At 37.1% G+C, this 25665-nt stretch overlaps 1 protein-coding gene across 3 annotated transcripts in view; it reads left to right on the top strand.

The window, feature by feature from the left end:
- Nucleotides 1–4455: 4455 nt before the first annotated feature.
- TAX1BP1 (Tax1 binding protein 1) overlaps nucleotides 4456–25665 on the top strand; it is a 55709-nt gene continuing 34499 nt past the window's right edge. For all 3 annotated transcript variants that reach the window (XM_054273648.1, XM_054273651.1, XM_054273649.1), the window contains exons 1-4: nucleotides 4456–4555; nucleotides 7378–7560; nucleotides 20763–20865; nucleotides 24329–24516. In XM_054273648.1, coding sequence (XP_054129623.1) covers nucleotides 7384–7560; nucleotides 20763–20865; nucleotides 24329–24516 — 468 coding nt within the window. In that variant the 5' untranslated portion in view covers nucleotides 4456–4555; nucleotides 7378–7383. The remainder of the gene's footprint in view (nucleotides 4556–7377; nucleotides 7561–20762; nucleotides 20866–24328; nucleotides 24517–25665) is intronic.

Raw genomic sequence — 25665 nt, forward strand, 5'->3', positions numbered from 1 at the left:
ATGTCACTCTACAGATTTAAAAATCCTGGCAGCTTTTGAATAGCTTTTCTTCATTAGCTGCAATTAAGTGTTGGAAAAGAAATCCAAAATACACAAAGAGAAACTTTCTCCTTAATAGGAAATGCCAGCAATAGTATGGGATTTCTAATATGTTCCAAAGTTGAGCCACTCCATCTTATTGGAAGGCCAAGACTGCATGCCCTGTGATTAGGTTCCCTTAAATGCTGGGCAATTCAGCGTTGTCAGCCATAATATGAAACATTATTTATAACTATTTAACTGTTTTAAGAGTATAGTTAATAGCTTTCTGTAACATGATCTTAAAGAAGTTGATTAAGTGTGCTTTACAACATGACTAGAAAGAGCTTCCGATTAGTGACATCAATATATATATTTTACATCTCACATGGCCCATACTTTTAAAACTTGGAAGTGTTGAAATAGGAGTCAAACCAAAATGAAATCAAATCATCAGAAGTGAAGCATTTCCTTACCACACTTCATCAATATCAGCATGTCATGACAATAGATTGAATATCCACAACATCAAGTACCTGTCTCTGGTAATGAAACCTAGAAATATAGAATTTTTCTGTCACTCACGCAAAACAAAGATGGGCCTCAGAGGGGAGGAATTCAGGGATGGCTCAAAAACTCATCATGGGTTTGGTTCAGAAAGTAAACAAATGAAAGAAAAAAAAGTCAGGCTCTGGATTGAATAAAAGTTCACATATATCCAAGGTTAAACAGATGTGACAAGGATCCATTTTTAATTTCCAGGCTCTAAATTACTGAAGGAGCTCACAGGTGGAAGAAGATAGTGTAGTTATAAAAACAGTGTTTTGCAAAAACCTGAGACACTGTTCCTTGGGAGTCTGTAATTGCTCCCTGTTTCCTTTGGCAATTCTGGTTAACTGCATGTTTTTATTTCTGATTCATCTCATGCCTGAGGAGGCACTAGTCTCATCCTGGTAAAGTTTCAGTATAACTACAAAGCAGGGAAATTTTTCCATCCCAAACCAAATTTCAAACGTCTTTGGAATCTAGTAATGTTCAAATCCAGTTACTGAATTCACACACACTTTTTACTTTATTTAATATTTCTGATACCACAATTGTAATTTGCCGTTGTATATTTGTCCTCATATTTATGCACTTCAGAAATAAAGACCCTTAAAAAAGAGTTCTGCCAGTTTTTTATTTCCAAGTCAATACCCTGGTGAAATGTATTTGACATATTTTCCTTGGAGATTGTGCACAGAGACACAAAAAGAGCGAGAACAGGGACTTTTTTCAGCCTGTAGAAGAGAAGGCCTCAGGGCCTATTGCTGTCTCCAGCCAGCTAAGCAGAGGGTGTAGAAAAGATGGAACAGAATTCTCTTCAGAGGTGCACAGTGAAAGAAGAAGACAAGAGACAAAACTGGGACATGGGAAATTGATACAAAGAAACTTATTTGCAATGAGTGTTTCAAATCACTGAAAGAAGTTGTTTAGGCGACAGTGGAATATCTCCATCCGTGGAGACATGTGAAATGTGACTAGGCACGGCCCTGAGCAACATGCTCCTTTGAGCTGCTCTGGACATCCCTTCCAACAAACATGGATTGGATTATAAATATATATATAGTATCATGAAAAAATGCTTGACATTCCTAGTTCCTTTTTCTTTTAAATATGCATAAATACTGGCTAAACATTGATACTACGTGTTTAAAGTACATTCTGGTACACATTAAAACCATACCATTTGTAGTAAAGTACTGGCTTGAACAAAACCAGTTTCCTGTTACTGAAATAAGTGGAGTTAGAAAACTGAAAATCAAGCCAGAAGGAGATGGGATTATTGTCACCATACCTGTAATAAGCTTTTCTAATTAGTGTGTTAGTGTTAAGAAAATCTCAAAAGAGTAAGGTTTTGTTAGAAATGCTGTTATCAAACATTGTTTTGTTTTAAATATTTTGCAGAGAATGTAAGCAAGCATAGAAAAGTAGTGAGTGTTCAATGGGGTTTGGTTTTGTTTGTTTTGTTTGTTTGTTTGTTGTTTTGTTTGTTTGGGTTTTTTTTGGTTTTCTTTCTGCTGAAGAACAAGTTTCCTGAAACATTTAGATCACATGGATGCATTTCAGGACATAGCATCTGTCTAGCAAATTCAGACTTAACCAGGCACTGAACCATTAATTCTCAGCCAAGTGCAAGTATCACCAGTTCTAGTCACATTTTTCTTGATTCAGATCTTTTTACAAGGATATTGATTGTTGATTCTGGGATCACTGTGTACCACTTGTCCATTTTGGTCAAGTATTTAATTTCTTGATGTGACAAAAAAAATTAGAAAAGGCTCTGCAGCATCTTTCTGTAAAATATCTATAAATTCTGGAGGGATAGGATTGTCATGGAAATCCAGCATGCAAAATGAGAACACATTAAACCACACACTTATTTTAGTCAGAAATAGTTTCATATTATATATAATCCCCATTATGTGGTTTAGATAGCAAGTTTAGAAGTTTAAAAATACATTTTCCTGAAAATTGTGGATATAAGTCCAAGAAAAGACAAGATAATTCTTGATTTATTTGTCCTAATATTTTCACTGCTCAACTGAATGCCAGCATTTCAGTAGATTTTTTACCTCTTCCATATGCATTAAGCAATAGAAATAATAACTGAATACTGAATTATGAGTAAACCATAACTTTATTGACTAAATGAACATTATTAAGTGAACATGGAAATATCTCAAGTTTCTTAAAAAAACTCAGAACTGAGGAGAAGTATTTTTTTTTAATTAGGATACAGAGGAGGGTTGGTTGTTTGTTTTCCCAGGCATTCACTTGTAAAAATTTTGTTAGTTGCAAAAGAAAATCTTTATTTCCCATCATATTCCCATAAATGTGCATTATAATGGCTTTAAATGAAAGCAGAACTAAATCTCACCAATGCTCATACTCCCCAGCTGGTGACTGTAAACCTCGAGTTCTTCCTAAGTTCCAGCCCACATGACAACAGTGTCCTGTGACTCTTAGACAGCCCTTTATCACATCATACAGAGCAAAGAGCAGCAAGGAGAAGAAATGGAGGGCTGAGATAAGAAGGAATAGCTCTTCCTACCTCCTTATTGCTGAACAAGATACTGGTTGCATTTTCCAGTGGGCATTTTCCAAAGACACACTTCTTGTGTCTTCTAAAGTGATCAGTTAGTACTATGCAAGGAATTTATTGCTTTCCAGGAAAACATGGAATGTATGGAGGATATAAGAGATTAGTCATTGTGGCTACAAATCAAAAGACAATTTAGTAATCTGTGACACACCTTAAGACACAAGACTGTTTTCAGAAACAAAAATGCAAGTGCAATGAATAACCATAATTACTTAAAGACACTTTCTATGCTCCAGCTTAGTTTCATTTCTGTTAGGACTGACCATGAAAAAACAGGTGAACTTGTGAGAAACCTAACTCAATAATCCTAATGATTAATCATATTATTCATAATAACACTATGTCTCTCCACATAACCTGTTTGTTTAAAATACACATGAAAACACGTAAGAAATGGTAGTAGCAAAGAATTTAGCATGATCTTGATGGCAGTTTGTAGTGGGAACCAACACTGGCTGCACTGGGACAAATCCTGCTTACAGTGAAGGGTACTCATCACTGGTTGCTTTTACTCAGCACTGTGACTCTGGTCAGTGCTCTATGAGCTGCTTTTGGATGAAAATTGAATGGAGTCTGTGAAATAGTTGTGAGCCTAGTCAGAAAAGCCTTAATGCCCAAACCATTTAAATCCAGATTGTATTAAAACTATCAGATGTGACAAAAGGTATTAATCCTGTATAAACTTGTGGCAACTAAAGTCATTAAGGCGGTGGAGTCACCATCCCTAAATGTGTTCAAGAAACCACGAGGCATTTAGTGCCACGGTCCAGTTGACAAAGTGGTGATTGGTCAAAGGTTGGATGCAATGAGCTCAAAGGTCTTTTCCAACCTAAATGATTCTGTGCTTCCCTGGTTCTCCGAGTCGGTGTTGTGTGATATAACACCCTTTCACGGAGATCCGCCAAGGTAGCCAGGCAGGACCCTGTGTAAGCGTGTACAGTCGCTCTTATCTCAGCCCTCCGTTGCCCTGAGAAGACGTGCAAAGGCTGGCAGATTAACGGTGACCTACAGGGTGACGGCAGCCTGTGTCTTGACGTGGGACGGAAGAGGAGATGATTAATTCGGGCTAACTGGGTGCGACAGAGGTGATGTTGTAATCACGGACAACACGGAAGGGCACCGTGGGAGCGCTGCACGGAGGAAACAGCAGCCCGGTCGGGCACACGCCACGTACACTGTCCTACCCGCACTCCCGAGCCCCACCGAGAGTGTGTGCCCGTGGGAAGCGGAGACCACCGGGCGGCTCCGCGGTTCCCGACCGGATCCGTGTCGGGGCCCGCCCCGTGCGGGCAGGGCCGGGCTGGAAGTGACGCGGGCGGACGGGCGGAGCTGCGCCGCGCTGGTGGCGGAGGCCCCATGTTGATGTCCCCGGCGCCCTCCGCGTCTGCCTAGGTAAGAGCTGTCCGGAGCCGGCCGGGGAGCCCGGGCAGGGCTGACACGCTCCTTCCCGCCGGCTTCCAGCCGCTTCTGGGCCGGGCCGGGGCGGCCGGGCCGTGCGGCCGCGGTTCTGCGCCACCGGCCCCCGGCAGCTGTTCGGGCCGGCCGTGGTCAGCAGGGGAGCGGCGGGGCCGGGCTGCGGGAGCCGGCGGGGCTCCCCTGCCCGCGGGGGAAGAAGAAGGCCCGGAGCCAAGGTGACCGTGTCGGGCAGGTGGCGGAGCAGCGGCGGGGAAGGGGCGGGAGGCGGCGCAGGTGGGGGCCGGGGGTGTCGCGGGCCCGGGACCGCAGCTGGAGGACTCCAGGAGGAGCTGTCTGGGGGGGTGCGGCTCGTCCTGCTTTTGTTTTTCCTGCTGGACGAGCTTTTCCTCCCTTTCGCCGTCCTTTCCGCTGCGCAAAGCCAAACGCGTCGCTGAGCGTTCCCGTGGGAAGCGCTTGTCATGTCAGTAATGAAGCCTGTGCGTGGCTCTTCCTCCTCCTCTCCCGTTGCCTAGCCGGTCGCTGCGAGTTAAGCAAGCAAGTACCCAGCATCCCCATATCCTTGGACTGTAAGTAGATCTGAGCATCACCTAAGCTCCGGGGATTTTCCTGCTAGGCAACGGTAATCCCACATGATTGTGCTGGTCTGCACAAGTCAGATTTGTGAGCAGTTCTGCTTTGGGCTTGGAAACCAGTCTAACTTTCCTGGTTCCACTAGGGCTAGTACTCAGCTGTGGCGGCTGACAGCCAGTGTGCAGAAGTGGATAGAAGTGGTTATTTTTTTTCTTTTTGGTTGAGGTTGGTGTTTTTTTTTTTTTTTTTTTTTTTTTTTAATGTGTGCTTAGGCTGAGCTGTACAATTTTAAAGACTTACTTAAAAAAATCAATTGGTCTTATTATTAATGCTGTGTTTACTCTTTTTGTACTTATTCTACCTAATGAAAATTAAGTACACTATTTCATGTCAATGTTATTTGGCTGACTTGCTAAATTACTAAAAATGAATTAATTGGTTGCAATTGAAAATAACTAAGGTTATTCTTTTTCTATTAGAACCATAAAAATTGCTGATGCGTACAATTTATAGTTCAGAGTGAAATTGAGAGATGCCTCTGTTTTGAGATGTGTGGGAGTTTTCAGAATTTTACTGTGCTGTAACATTTTCTATTCTGGACTGAAGCTACATAACTGATAAGATTTATTGTGTACCTTGTTGTCTCTAGAAAATTGTGTTTTGATCTTTACTCAATTTCTTGTGGAAGAAGTTTTTTTTTTTTTTTCTTTTATGTCTATTAATACTTACAAGCTTTGTGTTTTATCTTGTGACCTCTGTTGGTCAGTATACAAGATTGTTTTTTATTTAACATCTGAAACATTGAAATAATGTCATGGCTCTGTGTAATCCATGTAGTACTCTAGGTTGATAACTTAAGTAATAACCTTAAAATATTGATGGCTTAAAACTAAAAAGAAAACACCTTGTATTTACCTTTTCCTTGTTTTGGATGATGGATATGTGTTTACTTCAGAGTGCAGTTTGTCTCAGAAAGCACAAGTTTTACTACTTATTTTTTAACTGGTGAAATTTTAAAAGGCTATAGAAGGTACACAAAAACATAGAAGGTACACAAAAACATTTTCATATTTGAACTACTTGAGGCTTGCAGTGAGTGACCTCTCTTGTTTTGGTTTTGGTTTCCACATGTATCTTCAATGAAAGTAATATATTATGTCACACACTTGGCAGTTACCTCTTTCAAGGTATGACTGTGCTTGGTGGGTATAAAATTACTTCAACAGCAATTGAAAGAACAGGATAGCTCATCTTCCAGAAATGTCTGATACATAAGGCCCTAATCCTCCTAATATCAAATGCTTTGACAAAATTTTTATTATATAATGGAGTCAGACACTTGAAACTTCTCACTTGCATATATTCTATTTTTGGCAGATACTGCCGAATCTGAGGAACGGATGTTGTTGTTCTGCTCGTGAAGCATCTTGTGTTACAGTGGTTTGTAGCACTGTGTATCCTGAGCAAGGTGGTGAATGGAAAGCACGATTAAAAGCTTTTGCAGTCCAGCTGATTAGTGTTAATCCCTCCAACTGCATGCATACCTCAGTGTTCCTGCTGTCAATGCAGGCCATTGTTTATGGTAATGAAGCTAAAGACCAAAGTATGTGTTACAGTGAGAATAGTAAAAGATGCCCACAGACTGCTAAACTCTGGAAGTAGGGAAAAAATCCAGCCCAAACAAAACCCTCCTGTTTACATAAACATTCTTATTTTTAAAAAATGTCTTAAAATGGAACTGTGATACTTTTACTGAGAGGGGAGGAAAAACTTCTTGTGTAAAAATGCTGTGAAAAGTACTGAGCAGTACAGATTTGAGAAAAGTTTAAAGCAGGGAAACTATGGAACTGTTTTTCTTCTTTAGCATGTCTAGAACCATTAAGAATCTTTCATTAAGTTAGAACCCTGCTTTGTTTTCACACCACTGCTTTTATTTTCCACTTTCTGACGCTGAGATACAATACTGGGGGCATTCAGCTAAGCAATGCTTTCTCTCCATCTGGATGTCATTGCTGAAATGACTGCTCTTTTTATTCTGAGAGGTGGTTGTTTTGGAGAGATGCTGAGGCAGTGCACTTTGGTGAATTTAATCTATGGCTCTCTGTTTTCAGAACAGGGGAACTAATTGTTAGGTTTTTCTGTCATATGTATTTCAACTAGATTAATTTTTGTAACTTCACTAGTTTTTCCACTATGTTCAAGTAATAACTTTTACAATTTTGTTACAGGTAACCATGTCATCCTTTCAAGAAGTTCCATCTTCAGCTAGCACTTTGCAGACCTCCAATTTTGCACACGTGATTTTTCAAAATGTCGCGAAAAGTTACCTTCCAAACACACATCTTGAATGTCACTACACTCTGACCCAGTTTATCCATCCTCATCAGAAGGATTGGGTTGGTATTTTCAAGGTAAGTTATGCTTGTTCTATTGCTGTTTTTTAAATGTTTGCTTGCTCTCTTGCAAGTTAAAATAAATCTCAACAACAGTAAGCTTTTAAGTTGAACATCGCTTAAGTGATGTATTGGTTCCTGCTGTTAATGTCAGTTTTGTAACAAAGACTAAACTGGAGACCAAAACTAAAGGTGTGAGTCCAGCTGGAAGTCTGCAGGAGTAAAGAGGCTTAATGTATGCAGAATTTCAGAATTAAATGGAAATTATTTGAGAAGAGATGTGTGGTTACAGATTGACGTTGTGAACAGGACTGAGTGAAGAATGTGATACTGTGTGTGAAATATGCGCGCAAAGAATGAAAACTAAGCTGGAGATAACTTGACCCACACCTCTGACTAATTTTTATTGCTAGAACAGGCTGCACAGTATAGATCACTAAAATTACTCAAAACAGATCCTTGGAAAAAAGATATTTGGAGATACTTGCAAAGGTTAGTAAAGCTTCATTTATGGGATTAGAAATTGAATAATTCTTATATATACTTCTGTTTAAGACATTGATTTGTCTATCTTTGTTAGTATAGCTCCTCATAGATGATGCTTAAATTCCTTATTTGCATTTTATTTAAGAGAAGTTTTGATTTGGGCTTTAATGAAGTGATGCTTAGGCAGTGGGGAGGTGAGAAGGGTGACAGACTGATTTGTTACTGGAGCACTTTTCCTGTAGACCTCAGTTCACTGTTTAAGAATGTAAATGATTGACTTTGTTATAATCTGCAGATTGTGAGTCTTTGTTCAAGCTAAATTACTCCTCTGCAGTATAGAAATTCTGTGCTGTGTAACAAACCAGAAGTGTTTTTAATGCAATGTACAGTGACTGTATAGTTACTAAATTGTACCAGGGAGGCATTGGCTTACCAAGAGGCACGTTTCCCTGGTAAGACGTGTCTTATTTCCAAGGTTTTGACAAATATGTAACTGGGAAAACACTTGAATGTTTAGTTCATGGCATTCATGAAATGTAAAAAACCCCTCTTTATCAAAACTTTATAGTTGGTTCTGTTTATATTGCGTGTAAGCATCTCGAAATTATTGAAATGCAAATGTAATGGCTTTGTCTGTTGGCCTAAGTGAGGGAGGCAATCAGGCAGGACTCTAGAATTACTAATTAGGTAAAAGAAAAAAGAAGTTGGGAAACAGTGTTTCAGTGATTACACAAAGTGCTGTGTGCAATGTACAGGTATCTGATTTCATCTTGGCTGTGATGATAGTTTTCTTAAACTATTGACATTCTGCTTTATTCTACTTTAAGAGAGGCGGATAATACTTTGGCAGTCGTTTGAGGAACATGTTAAGCTGGCATAAGGTAGTGCTACTGTTCAAAGAAACATCTTTAATGCAGGGTGGCTTGTTTCTTGTGCTTCCTCTTCATGTGAAACGAGATCTTGTGTGGCGAATCAGACTGAGGTTAAGACCGGTGTTTTGTGACTAGATTTTTAAAATGGAATTCCCCAACTGAATTTCCAGTTTGCCTGATTCACATCAGTATAAGGGGAGGAAGCATTACAAGATGGCAAGAATAAAAATGGCTTTCTTTTAGTGGTTATATCAGCTTACACTAAGTGCTATGAATATACTTAGTATTGTTACAGTACACTGAGTTAAATGGACCCAGCTGTCTAACTATATTTATGTCTACAAATATGCATGTGTAATGCTTGCAGTAAAATAAACTATGAAAACCTAGTCATCTTGGGATAGATAATAGAAGTTGTACTGTGATCTGAATGTAAAAATGAGTGACTTCTAGAGAACTGATTGTTCATGAGCAATAAAAAAGCACCTGGAGGTGGCTTGAAACCTAATGAAAGCAGAAAGGGGTTTTACCATTTACTTCTCTTAAACACATATGAAGGTTGCAATGCATGGTTAGCAAATTGAGCCTATGATTAAAAAAAAAAAAGGACAAAAAATCTTGAGATTTTTTTCTCTAATTATGAGAACAGTAATTAATGATCTTCAGTATTGGCTGGTGTGCAGTGAAAGTGGGATTTCTATGAGAGAACTCAAAGTGTTGATTCACAGACTGTTCATGTAGAGGGAATAAAGTTCGCTTTGTCCTTTTGAAGTGCATAAGTTGCGTAGAAAACAAATCTGAAATCTTTGCCTGAAATTGCACAGAAGGTAACTAGTGTTGTAATAGTGAATAGTGGACAGAGGAAAAAGGCACCTAGTTAAAAACAAAAAATAGAAAACCTCAGCCAAAAACCCCAACAAACAGCGGTAATTTCAGATTGGTGTGGAAAATAAATACGAAGTAAGATTCTTCCTGCCCTCTGTGAGCATTATTGTTTTTGGTTATAATGTTGATTTTTGTTGAATTTTTGGGGTCAGTGGCTTCAGCAGTATTCAGTCTTGTTTGCTCTACTGGCTGGATAAGATTTTTTTAAAATTGAACTGAAAAAAACCTTAGGTAAAAAATTAGGTGCCTTTTTAAGTTAATGGTTTTTATTTAGGATATGAGTGCTTTTCTTCAGCAACAATGATGTCTTGAGTAAATATTGGTCATATATGTCCTTATGTTATTGCACTTGTTTTGCTTGTCCAGCTGTTAGTGCAGCTGCACAGTGAAATGGATCAGTAGGATGATCTGCCAGGAAAATCCAGCCTCCTCCCTCTGCTTATACCCTCTTATTTCATAACTGACTTGGTTCTTGATTTGATCATGGTGTGGTGCAATGGGCAGCTGTGCTGGTGTCACTGTGATGGAAACAGGGGGTCTGGGAAGGTGTATATGGGAAGGGGTAAAGCTGCTTAATATGGAATTGACAGTTGAAGCTTCTTTTTCAAACTTTTTTAGAGTTTTCTTCTTAACAGCAGCTTACTTGAAGTTGTGAAAGTTAACTCTACCAGCTTCTCTGCATATGCTGTAGGTGAAATGTGATTTTTTTTTTTTTGTTCCCAGTGTAAGTTGCTAAATGTTGAACTTAAGTAATAATGAGCAGAAGGCTCTTTGTGGTGGCAGTAACAGATTTAAAACTGTTCCCAGGCAAGTAATTTTGTATTGCTTAGAAAAATGAGGACCCAGTGTTCATAAACTGAAAGAGTAATGTTGCATATAGGAGAATTATTTCAGATGTGCCAGTTTTTTTACAAGCTAGATGCATCTTAATGCATACACTAATTCTGGGATTGGATGTCTGACAAAAACTGGGAGATGTAGGAAGTGCAATAATGAAGATAATATCCTTTAGAGCAGAAGTTCTGCATATGCATTTTTTATTGGTTTTGTGTTTATTTTTATTACTTGTCCCCTACAGGAGAGGAGTCAAATGCAGGTTTTGACTTAGTCTTCAAGTCTGCTGTCTGTCATTGCTGCTCTGTGTTTTTTTTGCTTTTAGGATATTCTGGAGAGTCATCTGTAATCAAGTACTTAAAGGTCTTGGTCAGTTATGTCCTTGTGTGTTACCATGAAAATAAAAGGCATTTTTTCAGATAAGTACTGGTGTAGTATTTGGCATGGGCATCCAGAGCCTGAGTTCCTCTTCATGCAGTTTTACAGGAACTAGAATTTGAGATCAGTTTTCCCTCTACTGAGGGTTTCTGTGCAGGATAACCTGATGGTTCCTAGTGTGGAATCGCAGGTGAGAAGACTTACCATCCTTGGTTGATTTCATAGGAGGTCTGTATTCCTAGAGGGATCCAAGACCTCTGTATTTGTTTCTGCTCATCTCTGGTTAATCAGAATCTGGAGAGGCCTTTAATGTAACCCAAATCTAAGCCTTTGAAATGAGGAAAAATAACGAATATGTGCGCTGCATCTGGTTGCAAAACTGGCCTGTCTGTAGGTAGTCCTAATTTCCGGCAAGGGAAGTCTACATCTCATGACTATAAAATAAAATAATCATATGGCTGAGTGATATTTTTTGCATTATTAATACATAATGTCCAGATTTGCAGAAGTGTTTGAAAGGCCTGCTTGGTTTCTAGGAAGCAGTGCCTACCTCTTTGTCTGGAGCACATGTCTGCAAATAGGGCTGTCAAATGTTCAGTGTACAAGAGAGGCTGGTTTACTCCACATCGTAAGGGCACAAGGAAAGGCTCTTTTGGGCATTATAAAGATATTGCATCAAGAGAATAGTGTTAAAGGTGTAGGTGTTTGTGAGGTATATCATAATATTTTGTGAATTTCTGAACATATAATTTAGCTGAGACCAGCATGCTGGAATGACCTGCAATATCAGCACATAATCAGTCTTACATATGTTATGTTAGTGACTTTGGTCTTGCTGTGTCATTAATTAACTATTCCATCAACACTCTTCTTTTCCTCAGTTCTAGTTGATACATTTTTCTAAGTAATCTACATTACCATTCTTCTAGGATATTGACTAGTTGTAGGCATGCTTTGATACTGACTGTCGCAGAGTACCCGTAGAGAAGAAAAGAAAATAATTTCTTTCTTAATTTTTATGTTTTTAATATTCACAATTAAACATTAAAAAGGGAGAGCCAATGTTCTGGCAACGTAACATATGGAACAGCTGAGTAACCAGAATTGGGAAGATCTTAGCAACTTATTGAACGCAAAAAGTATCTCTTGCTCAGAGTACTCAGTGCTTACAAGGCCACATCTGAGCTACTGTTTGTGCATCAGTGCAGTGCCTGTGTTAAGTATGCAACTTAATTTCTGTCTTTTCAATGTCCTTATTTATAGAAGATCTCAGAATTAAATTGTCTATGGTCAAAAATCTTTTAACACAGTTTAACACTGTATTTGATAGAGACTTGAGAAACAACTTGGTGTTTGCATTTTATCAAGGCAATCCAGCTGTATCTTTGAATAGTATTCTGGGTTATTTAGTCTCTTTTGGACTGCAAATAATAGTATAGCTTGTGTGAGTCATTTCAATATCCTGATTTTGCTGTAGATTGGTAACTTGAGCAACAATTATTTCCATACAGATTACATTCTGAAGTACAAAACATCTGGATGTGTTATTTGCCACATACATATAGAAATACCATTTTTCTGGCATGGAATCATCACTGCACAGCTGGACATGATATTTACAGGAATGTGCAGTGCACAGTATGTCCTGTTGTTAAAATAGCTGGGAAGAGAGCTGTTGGAATTCAGAATGTTTTTGAGAATTGCTTTATCTGTGAATTAGAGTGATTCTGTTGGTTTCTGGTTTACTTTCTTTGGAAAGACAAGTAAATAGTACTTGGCATAAAACAGAAAGTCCCTGGCAACATTACTTGCTGTTTCTATATGAGGTGAAGAGAGTGATAATCCAGTTTTATGTGATGTTGCCTTTGGCAAAAAATTTTAACATTTTTTTTCCAAGTGTCAATAATTTTCTAAAATTATTTGGTTTGGTAGGTTGTAGAATTGGCATAACAAAGTAGCCAGTAGCTGGTAATAATTTTGAAATAAAAGACTGTGCTAATTGATAGTTCTCATGAGATATGGTAGCAGGGGAGTAGTTCACTTAAACCCCACCTGTTCTTTCAAAATGCATTTTCATGCTTATCTCTTAAAGTAAACAGTAGCTTTGTTACTCTTTGATCTGTCATACTTTTTTTTGGACAGTAGTTTACATATGTAACAGGTTTACTTTTAGGGAATTCATGTTGTTTCTATATTTATTTTGATTTATACCTAATAGAGGAAGTTGATCCTATGGTCTAGGCACTCTTGTCAATGTCATTTTAACACATTCCTCTGAGCTGTGAGGTAGAAATATAACCAACAAAAGATGATCATAACTTAGGATCCTGATAGTACCTTGATACTGCAACAAATACCATATGTTTGCAATAGTCCAAATTAATGTAGGTGTTTGTAACATTGAGCAGAGATGGACTTCTTCAGGTCTGGGACTGAGAGAGCATTTTGAGATTACAGCCTTTCATAAAGAATCTAGAATACTTTGCAGCCATCTTCAACCCAAGAATGTCACAACCTTGGGGCTCCTGTTGTATAACTGATTTTAATCCCAGTGTGAGTAGCAAGGTCATGTCTGAAGTGAAGGCTTAAGCATCTTGGCTAATTCAAGGTTGCATGTGGTATAAGGTGATTACAGACATATTGAAACCCCCAAGGTTTGACTTTGCTTACTTCTTTTGAAATGTCTATGCCTGAATGTTACTACAGTGTAACTTATTTAATACTTAAATAAGTACTTTTCCTTATGTCCATGTTCTGAAATTTTGTGTACAGTGTGATTCTTTCAGAGGTGCTATGTAGATGCCATTATTTGCTGATGATGCCTGTTTTCAAAAGTCCATTGCATCAAAGGCATATCAGTGTTAACAGTCAGCATTAACTCTCAGTAATTTTGGCTGGTACAAGCTTCACTGCACCCGGATGTTTTCATTTTCCCATCTGCTAGTTGTTGAGAAGAACTCGGTGTTTGTAGCTGCGGGTTGTAGATTATGCGCTGCAGCAGCACAGGCATTGCTGTGACTTTCAAATAGCATTACTTTACTCAGGGTTGTGGCCAAACCAAGCCTGCTTGGAGAAATCTCTTCCTATGATACTGGTCCCAGGGGTGTCTTGCTTAGACATCTGTGCTGTCTGTGGTTTGGAGCAAAGTAATTGTCTCTTACCATGTGAAACATGGCAAGGCTGCTGACTTACTGCTGTCAGTAATGATTAAACTGTATAACTTCCATCCTGAACCTTATCTACTGTCTGTAATTTTGCTTCTTTCAGAGGTAGCACATTGTCTTCTTGTAGTACTTAGGGTGCTTTGCCAAATTACTTTCTCAGCTATTTAATTTAAATTAGAAAAAGGGCTTAATTTTTACTCTGGTAAATTTTGTGGTGGGTTTTTTTGTGTGAGGTTTTAAAAAATTGGATCTAATTAGGTATCTACAGTAAAGGCCTGCTGATTATGCCCAAGTTGGTTCAGCTAAACAAGTGTTTTCCAAAGAAATGTTTGCTTCTTTGGCTTGTTGATGTTGTGTAGATGGGTCAGGCACTGTTAATATAGCAGAATGAACACTGCTGTTCATTCAGCTGTGTGACAGCCTTCTGAGGCCAGGGAACAAAATGCCAAATGAGCTTCCCATGCTGATGGTCTTTCTTTAGGGCACTCTGCCTGCAGATGGAATCGATTGACTTTACCAAGCAATTATGAAAGGAAGGAAATGTAACAAATGGAAAATCAGAAAAATTTTATTTTCCATGTTCATCTGAAACTCAAGAAATGAAAACAAAGTTGGAAATAATTTTTACACTGCAAACACTGAGGAGTTGTAAGGTAGAGCTTTTGCCATAGAAAAGCTTACATTCTGTGTAAGGTGAACCAGATGAGAGTCGAAGGAGATACAGTGAAATAAAATGGTTATTGTTTTCCCTCAGGTAGATATTGGATAACTCATTATTGCTATACAGACAGGCGCTCCCTATTTATGCTCCCTCCCTCATCCTCCCTTTTTTTTTTTTTTTTTGGCAAATTTTCTTCAAGCTATTCTGTTGAAACATACTGTGGGTGAAATGTAAATATGGGAAAGCTGATCTCACTGTGTGATGGGACATTGCAGTAAGAAGGGAGCTTGTATCTGTGGGGCAGCATAGAAGACGAAAGAACTTCTGTGATGACTACATGTCTATTTGTGAGTTGAAGGAAAACCTGTCTAGTGTGAGTATTATGGGACAGCTGAGTTGTCCCTACTTGTCCAGCCAAATTGCAAAGTGCTTTGTGCTGGGCTCTTAAACTTTACCAGACTTCAGCATTTCCACCGTGGCTACTGAGTTGGTTTATATGACTGAAAAGTCTTTATGATGTCCTAAATTGAAATAAATCTTTTTGCTTAAAAGTAGGAGATAGAAATATCATAAGTGTATTACTCTGTAATGGTCTATTAAAGCTTTCCATTTTATGGAGGGAAAATTAAATTAAGTGAGGTTTCAGTTGTACATTGTACATAATAACCGAATTTGGAAATGACATTTTTTTGTGGTATAAATGATGTGTAGTCATGTTTTGGTTTAAAAACACGGCTGAGAAGGTGAAAATAGGATTTGGGTTCTGGATTGTTAATCTCTTGGTTAACTTCTGGAAGAAAAGCAAGAATGTTTGCATTTATTCACAGCTGTCTAATTTAAAAATGTATTTCAGAGTGGAGTTTGAAAGAATTAAATGTAGAGAATATAGAAGAATGTATTGAGTAGCAGATGCTTTATGTCTAACTCAGTTGTAAAATGGATGTTTTTCTTTCTGTTGCTTTTGTGAAGTTACATCATCTAAGTCTTAATGTGCTCTTTTGATTGAGAAATAAGAATGTTTCTATTTTCTGACTTTTGAACTCTGAGCAAAATGTTTTCAGAGTTTTCAATGAATTCTTAAAAAAGTAATGGTATCAGCACAGTCAGTCACTGCAGATGGCTGCTGTGCTAATCAGACGATGAACCTGAGTTCAGGCTTCACAATGAGTTAAGTGTAGTGAGTGTAGTTTGACAGGTAATTCTTCATTTTTCTCCTCTGAACTTCAGAAGGTTTTATGTTGGAGTTCTGTAATTTGCAGTGTTTGTGTGCTTGAATGTGGATGTTGTAATGGTTGTCATGGCTTGTGCCAGGTTTTTAAGTTGGACTAATAAACTGTGCCTGTTTTGCTGTTCCTGGCTCAGAGAAAATTTCTCAGTGTGTCCTATATAAATTTTTCATTTACTTAAGATTTCTGATAGCAAGACAGTACTACTGTGCATCAGTACATATTTTATATTTTGACTGGAACTTGGTTTCATGTTTGTAGTTGACTTTTTGTTGATTGTGTTTTTGCTTTTGATGGTGGGTTTTTTTGGTTGGTTGTTTTTTTTCAACTGATATGTAAAGTGAACTTTAACTTTGCTTTAAGAATGTGTTCTTCGTACCAAAATAGATCTGTTAACTTCACATGAGTCTTCAACAAGAATTAAGTGTGGGTTTCCACATCTTTCCCCCGTTTCTGTCTTTTAACAGGTGTTAAGTTCTAATTATTAAAGTAAATATATATGTTTGGAGCTTCATAAATATTCATAATTTTAATAAATTTTTAGAACTTGTGTAATAAATTAAGGAAATGAAAAATGATACAGTATTATTGAAGACTTATTTTAAATATATTTTTATAATGGACAGTTTCTCTCAGTGGCTTTTTTTCATTGTTTTGAATTTCAAATGCAGGAATGAAATTTTCAAATCATTCTAACAAGCATTTGTTTGTTGTCAATATAATGTTTTCATGAGAAGAGATGCTCAGTGTTACTTATACCAGCTGTTGTGGCAGTTGAAATAGTCAAACTCTTGTTCTTATCAGCCTGACAATTTTCCATTTCCCTCCTGTTGCTGTAGTACAGGTAAGGTGTTCGCATCGAGTGAGTTCTTGTGGAGGACATGGACTCCTCTCCCATTTCAGAGACTAACCTAGAAGATGGTCTATATTATTGGTAGTAGGTTTTGTTGGTATCATCAGCAGTAAGACAAATAGTCTAGCTTTTCTGATTCTGAAATGAAACCATTTTTCTAAGCTGATATGCCCAATGTTTCTGAGGGTGCTCTTTGTTTTGCTTCCAAAGCTACAGGGTTTTATTTACCTTATAAACTCACTGTGGAGCTGCTGATGACTATTCCCATCTTCTCTTCATATTTTTCACTTTTTGTTGATTTCCTTCATAGCTTTTGCCACTAGTTTAGCTTCTCAATTTTTATTTATTTTCTCTTAAGTGGTGTTAAATTTTATTCATATAGTTTTAACCCTAGTTAAAGTTTAGACGTCTATTGGTTTTCTTTCTGAGCTGAAAGAAATATCTGTGTCAAAGATCACATTTAAATCACTGCTGAGCCACTGAGTGTGTGCTAAAGTCTTGTATCTGTGATAGTATAATCTGTTGCCATAGAGAAGCTTATGACTATGTATATGTATGTATGTAGTATAGTATTTTGTAATTTGGAACCACTGTGTACTCCATACTAGGCTTATTAAAGAGAATATTTACAAAAGATACAAAGTACTAAAGTGAAAGTTTGTTAAAACCTGTTGATAAAATAACAGATTTTTTTTAAAAAATACCTACATCCTACACCTAAAACATGGATTACTTAAATTTGTTTTTATTTTATTCTCATCATATCTTTATGTGATTTTGCTCCTTGCTTGTGCCATCTAAGAAATAACCCAGTGAAATTTAACTATATTTATTGTTATGTAGGAAGGATGTTGAAAAATGTTACTAAGTTAATTTGCTTTGCTGCAGAATACTCACCTTCCCCTTTTGAAATGTATTAAGCTGTGAGGAAGATGACATTTTTTCATACTTCCTTCTCTGCATTGTCACGTTTTGACACGTGCAACGTGTAGCAGGGAAAACCCTAATTATCTCAAATTCTGTGCAGTGATAAGAGCTGTTGGGCAATGCACACCTGCTGATGTCTTGCTGGTGCCCATTGAGAAAGGATGGAATTGTCATGATCATAAGAATGTAAGACAGGATGACTCACCAGGGGAAAGAGATGATGGATGACAGGAAATGTGGGGAATTGTTACAGAAAATACTTGTGGGGTAAACTTCCTTGGGTATTCCCTGCTAGCTCTTGATGTGTCACAATTTTCTCTTTACCAGCAGCCCACAGATTACAGTTATACTTAAAAATACAACACCTGCTGAGAAACAGACCAGGAGAGTTATTTGTTTTCTATGTAATTCTTTTGTTTGTATCAGTATGGCTAAATTTTTAAATGACCAAAAAAACCCCTTTTGTTGATTACTACTAAAGGTAGAGTATTGATAAAAATAACTTTTGGTTTCAGGATAAATCACTAAATTTATGAATCAATGTGTGATATCTAAGAAAAATATAAAAAGATGGAATTCCAGGAATAAACTGTTTATTTTCGTGTTTATGGTCGCTGTGTGAACATTTTGTTTTTTCTGTTTTCCAGTGTTAATTATCAGAAGGAAGAAAGTTATTTTAGTCATGAAAATAACATTAGAAGCAGTGTGTGCATATTCTGGTTTTTAACATATAAAAATATTATTTCAGTTCTATACAGTGATAATTTAGTTTCTTTTCTGAAATGAAAAAGATGATGTTGACTTTTCACTCACTGAGAGCTAAATTTAGAAAGCAGTGTGCTTTAGTTTAGGACAGCAAATAATGGTATATGCTTCTCTTTTCTGAAGTAAAAGCAATTTCAGGAAAAAAAAAAGGTAGTAACATCTGAGTTGGATTTGAAGACATGACTAATGTGAAAATTTGCGAAATGTTTCCTGTGAACTTCTGTCGAGAAAAAATTGCTTTTACTGCCTTCAAGTTACTGGAAGAGTTTTCCATGTTGTTTCTGAGATATTTAAAAGTGTGGGAACAACAACCCCAGGAAGTCTCATTTCATTGACATTTTAAAAAGCTGCTTGATAGAAGATATCATAGAACTCTTTTTTGCTAGGAATAGGCTTAAGATCTGGTAGATGATTCCATTCTAGTGGATGTGTTGAGCATCTGCTCTGCTTCTCTTCAATAAGTGTTGCCTTACAAAAGTAATGAGAATTTAATCTAGTTTCACTGTTGTTAATCTATGTTTTTTTAGAATATAAAAAAGTCTTCATCATCTTCGACATTAGTTTCTTCTATACTTCTTAATAAAAAGTGAAGAAGTGAATGGATATCTATGGAATAATATATTCAGGATTTTTAAAATTAATGCTGTGTATTAATTTGCATACATGAAATATATGCCTATATACATATATAATTCCTGCCTTGCTATTTAATTACTTTTGCCTCTGATATTCTCTTTGCCTATCTAAACAAATTCTCCTTTTTTTTCTTTTTTAATTGAAAATTCCTTTAAAACCCCAGCTGTTTTAAAATACACTGCTGAAATGTATTCTTTGTAAAGAAAGAGTTCTAAACCTGGAGTTTGGAAATGTTGCCTGTTGAAGCAATGAAAATCACAATTGTTAACTTAATATTTTCTTGGTTGTGTGGTTTTTGTGTGTGGATATTTGGTTTTATCTTCTTCCTCTTGATACAGTCTTACCTGATAAAAATTAGGAAACAGTTTATTCCCTTTCTATACCTTAATTCTTCCATGACAGTATTCCCAGTTACTGATAAGCTGTTTGACACCTAGCATTACATGACGTTTTGGTATTTTTATTTCATCAGTGGAATAAATCAGATATATTTCTTCTTTTCCTTTACCATTATGCTATTATTAATATCCATTGCTTTACAGTAGTTGCTTTGGCTTTCTGGTTTATTTTAATGTATTTCAGGCCTGTTGGGATGTATGTCTTAAGGGGGTGGAATCACAGGCTCATAGAATGGCCTGGGTTGGAAGGGATGTTAAAGAAGATGTAGTTTCAACCCTCCTGCCGAGGGCAGGGACCCCTCTCACTAGACCTGGTTGCTCAGAGCTCCATCCAGTCTGACCTTGAACATTTCCAGAGATGGGGCATCCGCAGCTTCTCTGAGCAGCCTGTGCCAGTGGCTCACCACTGTGCAGACCTGCCCTCTTAGGAAAACTCTGAAAGCAGAGGGGTTTTCAAGTTTGCAGAAGACTGTGCTGACTTAGCTGAGTTATGTTTTCATGCAGATCTGTGTTTTTTCTTTCCTGACATAGTGTGTATGTAGGAGAGAGTTAGCATTCAGTGAAATGCTGGTCTTTAGCATTTAGAAGTTGTAAAAAATAATTTCAAGTGTAAATTGTGATCTTTCAGTAGCATAGAAAGCTTTTTTTCCCTCTTCTGTTTTATTTTTTGGTGAACCGGTTGGACTGTGGATACAAGAGTCAACATTTGCAGAACCTACACTAAGGAAATTTCATTATAAAATCAGGAATTAATATTTTTGTATTTTTAATATAGAAATGTGTATCTTTATAGAAAAAAATTAATTTACCAAATAGTTTAACATATAGTAAAAACTGTCTGGTGTTTTACTTTATATAGACCCTTTTATTGCCTTAGACCCATTTACTGCCTTAGGTAACAAGCTTAATAAAATTAATGCTAAATCTTTGACATGCTTGTTAAAATATTCCTGATTTGTAAACATTGTTAAGTATCTTTTAATTGCATTTTGAAGAAGAAATATGCATATTACAGTGTGTTGTAAAGGCCAGACCATGATGTCTTAACTGTGTATATCAAATTCTGTTTAATGTTTTCTCTTTCTATTTTTAAAAATTTTAAAATTCTTTTTTGTTGTGATTTATTTAATTTTAGGTTGGTTGGAGTACGGCAAGAGATTATTACACATTTCTTTGGTCACCTATGCCAGAAAATTATGTGGAAGGATCAACTGTTAACTGTGTGCTGACTTTTCAAGGTGTGTATAAGGCAGTGTCTCTGTATTTTCCAGCCTACTCAGCTTTTTAAGTACTTGTCGGTTCATTTAGGTGGTGAGCATTGTATAACAGTTCTGGAGTTTAAAAAAGACAAATTGGAGGATAATTTTCAACATTTCACTGTGGGAAGTTGAGTCTTATTTTAGATGTCAAGGAAAATTGTAAGGAAAAGTATGTGACTTAGTATGTTCTTTACAAAGTAATGGCAGATTTTCATGACTGATAGAGAAGCTCTGCTGGAAACTATTAAAATACAATAAGTGACTTTGTTTAACCATAAGCAGGTTCCTTTTAATCTTGGCCTCTCTTAGTGCATTGTGTCTTTATATAGTCTTTAGTCTCTGGAGTTTAAACATTATCAATGTGAAGTGATTCTTGTCAAAGAATAAATAGTGTAGATGGTGGTTTCATCAAAGTTCAGAGAAGTCATAGAGTTGCAAGGGACTTTTTTTGCTGCAAGGAATTGATGGAAATATCTGAGGCTTTTAAGAAACAAACCAGAAAATGTTACACCACTGTACAAGTCTATAGTATGACTACATTTTCAACACTGTGTGCAAGTCGTACCCTCTCCCTCCCCTCTGCAGTCTGAAAACAGGTCTACTAAAGTGCAACAAAGGAGATCAAAATTAAGAAATGGCTTCTCTGTAAGGGTGTGGAGTTGCAAAGATGTGAGCCATACTTCTTAAATAGAAAAAAAGCCAACGGCTGTGGGTTATGAGATGAGAAGTTTATGTCTGACATTAGGAAGAGCATTTTTACCATGAGGGAGTAGTGCAGCTCTTGAGCAGGTTTCTTGGTTTGGAAGGATGAGAATTCCATACAGTTGTTTCAGAACAGCTGCAGTAATCTCAGGTGCTGACAACAGCCTCTTGAGTGGAAAACCTGACAAAGTGACCTTCCAGACTTCCTTCTGCCAGGTTTTTCAGGCTGGGCAAGGAAAGTAATGTGAAGTGACTGATGTCTCTAAAATCAGCTATCCATGACATGAGTGAATTAACCATTCTATATAGCAAAAAAAATAGGAACCATGGATGTAAGCTACCAAGTGACAAGTTGACAAGTTCAAAATGGAGGTAGATATGATACTTTTATAGTGCAGTCAACATGCAGAACTTGTTGCCACAGGAGATGACAAATGTCAAAAATCCACACACATTGGAGATCTCTTGTGAAAAGCGCATCTCCACTGAATTAATGGTTTTCTGCGTACAAACAGAATGTTATGTACAATCTTACCTTCTTTTTTACTTACAGCAGCTGTTACCTGATTTACTTCCTAGTCTTGGCCTTAGTCTTTGTGTGTGTGTTTATTGCTTAAAATATATAAAAATTTAAATAATTGAAGTCCTGAAATTATGACTGTATTAGCTTGTTGTCTTACTAAAGCTGCAAATAGTGATAGCTTTGATGAGTTCAGTTCTTTCTCTTGCTAGGTCTTTTTTTTATTCTGGTGCTTTCAATGATGATCATATCCACATGGATAACCTGATAACAATTTCATAACCTTGAAGTTGATTGAAAAGTGTGTGTGCTCTGTAGAAAGTGGAAGGAAATAATTAGTTTCTTTTACAGTTGCCAAAGTTCACTGAATAAATGAAATTGGGTTGGACTGAAACAAGAAATGATATAGAAGAGTAGAACTGTTCTGTTCAGTAGAACTGCCATTATCAGTCCTTTGTACATAGAAGTTTTACCACACATTAAGAGACCAAGTGTCTCTGTCTCATCTGTTACGTTCCATCCTGACAGATCTCCACTTTCATGGAGCTGCCAGATTGAATCTCCATTCAAGCAGTCTCCTGGTTGTGTTTGGCAAGATATTTTAATGTTGCTGAGATGAGATCAGTAGAGCTTACAGGAGCTTAATTATCTGAGCTAAATAGTAAATGTTGTGCAGCATGTTAAACGTGGTTGTTTTTTTTATGATCAAGTAATTGTGCTGGAAGAAAATAATCAGAAATCTGTTTCTCCAGTACATGTTAGAACAAGAAAAAAGACTTACAGTAGTTTCAAAATCAGGTTGTCTGAACCGTTATTGAAACGTGCTGAAGCAGCAATGTGGATAGTTCTGCATTTATTTCTGCATAGTTTCACCTTACTTAAGCAGTGAATCAGGTAAATTGAACTACAGTGCTATATAGGAAAGTGTAGCCAGGCCCAAAAGCATGAATCCCAATGTTTTGAGATTCAGATACTATTCCATGACTGACTGTTAATAAAGTATAAGACTAATGGAATCATGAAGTTCTTGATACAAGTGTTGTCTATACAGCAAATGTAATGTTTTACTATTTCTAGGAAAGGTAGCTAAGAGTACTGGGAAAAGACTTCCAGGAATCTGGAATGAACGTTGGTGAAAAGTTAATGATAAAGTTAGAAAGGGAGAAGATAGAAATGTGGTGAAGTAAGAGCTGAATTGGGTGACATCAGCTACTGGACTGAACACTAGGTGAGGGTTTATTGTATTAGTATCATTCTCAGGCTGGCTACAGTATCTGAAAATAAGTATTCTGAATAAAACTAGCTGGTTTTCTTACCATCAAATTGGGTAAAGTGTGGGTCTTGAATATACTAATAAAGGTAAAAATGTCAGTAGTTCTTGAAATGATTCTTTAACATTGATAAATCTTACTCTGTGAATCTGGGTCGTGCAAGAGGCTTGAAACTTCAGTGGGCAACAGTTCACTTGGATAGTCACACAGAAATTCTTCTCAAATAATTTGGTTTCACCATGTACCATTACATAGCTTCAAGAAAGAGGATTTATTCTTACCTTGTAAAATCTAGAAGAATTGTTTTCAATTTTAAAAAATAAGCTCTTTGTTAAACTCCGGGCTCTTATCTTTCAGCTAGTGTCACCCATTCAGAACATTTCTGTTCTTTGGCATTAAAAAATAGCCAAAAAAGGATGTTTGTCCCACAAACCCCTGTCCTCCAAAAAAACAGCAAAATACTATGTACAAGTGGTATCCGGTGAAGTTGCAGATGTCTTGTCATTGCATATTATTTTGTCTTTTTCTGTTGTATTTGCTTGTGTATGTATTTCAAGGCCAAAAAATCAGTTACTCTCTGTTCTGTGACTGTACAGCAGTCACACGATAATGTGGGCATGATGCAACTTCATGGATCTGATTGCAATGATTCTGTTTCATAAATGTATATGCAGCAGCTATTACCTAATGTATGTGAGGTGATGTGTACATACAGCAGCTATTGCCTAACTCTGTTTAATCTTTGTCTTAAATGCTAGTAGAAATTGCTAGGGGATGAAGGTTGCTCAATAGGATAACTTTTCCTTTGTGCTGTTTTGGTGGGATATTTATGCCATACCAAGGCAATGAGCATGAAATCTAAGTCAAACATGATGTGGTAATCTATCTGCACAGGGAGGCTTGTAAGCTTGTGTAGAATATTTCTTCAAATATGAATTTATTTTGATAGGATATTATCTACCAAATGATGATGGAGAATTTTATCAGTTCTGTTACGTGACTTACAAAGGAGAAATCCGTGGAGCAAGCACACCTTTCCAGTTTCGTACCTCTTCTCCTGTTGAAGAATTGCTCACTATGGAAGATGAAGGAAACTCTGATATGTTAGTGGTGACCACAAAAGCTGGACTTCTTGAGGTTTGATACAAAACTTCTTAAAATGTATTTCTTTTTGTACTAATACACACAATCACAGATATTGAGGAAAAAACTAGTAGGAAAAGACTGTGTCTGTGTAATGTATATATTTCTGGCTTGTTCTGTAGTATTTGGTTGAAGTTCAGAACATTTACAGGTTAAACAAATCAAGATGTAAAAACGTATAGCACTAAGCATGGACAGAGAAACATAAGAGTAGATGCTACCCTTCTCTCACATGTGTAGTCACCAACTAACCTGGAGGGGGGGAAGACACCTTTTGTGTGACATGGTGCTTGTAAGGAAAAAGAGTTATGAAATCAGTTATGGAATCAGTATACTTTTATTTTTGCCCAAGTTAAGAGCCCAGGAGACTGAGCTGAATAATTGCAGGTGCCTAAATATATTAGAGTAGCTCTTACTTTATTTAAAGCAGTTTTCTATGCAATGTATTCTTTGCTAGAGAGTTGTGATTGGTCTTGTGTTTGTATATCCAGAGTCAAGGTGCCTTACCTTTGCTTGTTGCAGTTTGTAGGCTGAACCCTATTTAAATACAAACAAACAAGAAACCCAAGCAAACTTTTGTTAGAATTGCTTCTTGGAAAATTGTTCGGTGCAGTTCCCTTACTTTGGCATCAGACATTTTATCCTGTTAGGTGCATCTAGGCACATACATGCATGTATTTGATTTATGGCTTTCAAAATTTAGGGATGAGAGGTTTAGTACAGAGATACATCTGGAATGTTTTTGCTTTTCAGATATGTACTTGTAGTACTAAAATTAAATAAGTTCTCAAGTATTTTTTATGATCTTTGTTTATAGAACTATAGAATGGTTTGGGTTGGAAGGAACTATACAATACCATGTACTCCAGCCCCCTGAAGTGAGTGGGGACATCTCCAACTGGATCAGGTTGCTCACAGCCCCATTCAGCCTGACCTTCAACTTTTCCAAGGGTGTTGCATCTACCACCTCTCTTGGCAACCCTTTCTAGTATTTCACCACCTTTAACATAAAAATTTCTTCCTTTAATCTGAATTTATCCTCTTTTAGTTCAAAACCTTCAAAACCCCTTGCTCTGTTACTAGAATAGCCTTACTAAATAGTTTGCTTGTCTTTGTTATAAACTCCCTTTAGGTGAAAGGGCA

This window comes from Melozone crissalis, unplaced genomic scaffold (assembly GCF_028551555.1).
Source record: "Melozone crissalis strain CALT ecotype California unplaced genomic scaffold, PUWL_Pcris_2 ptg000016l_1, whole genome shotgun sequence".
Classification (NCBI taxonomy): Eukaryota; Metazoa; Chordata; class Aves; order Passeriformes; family Passerellidae; genus Melozone; species Melozone crissalis.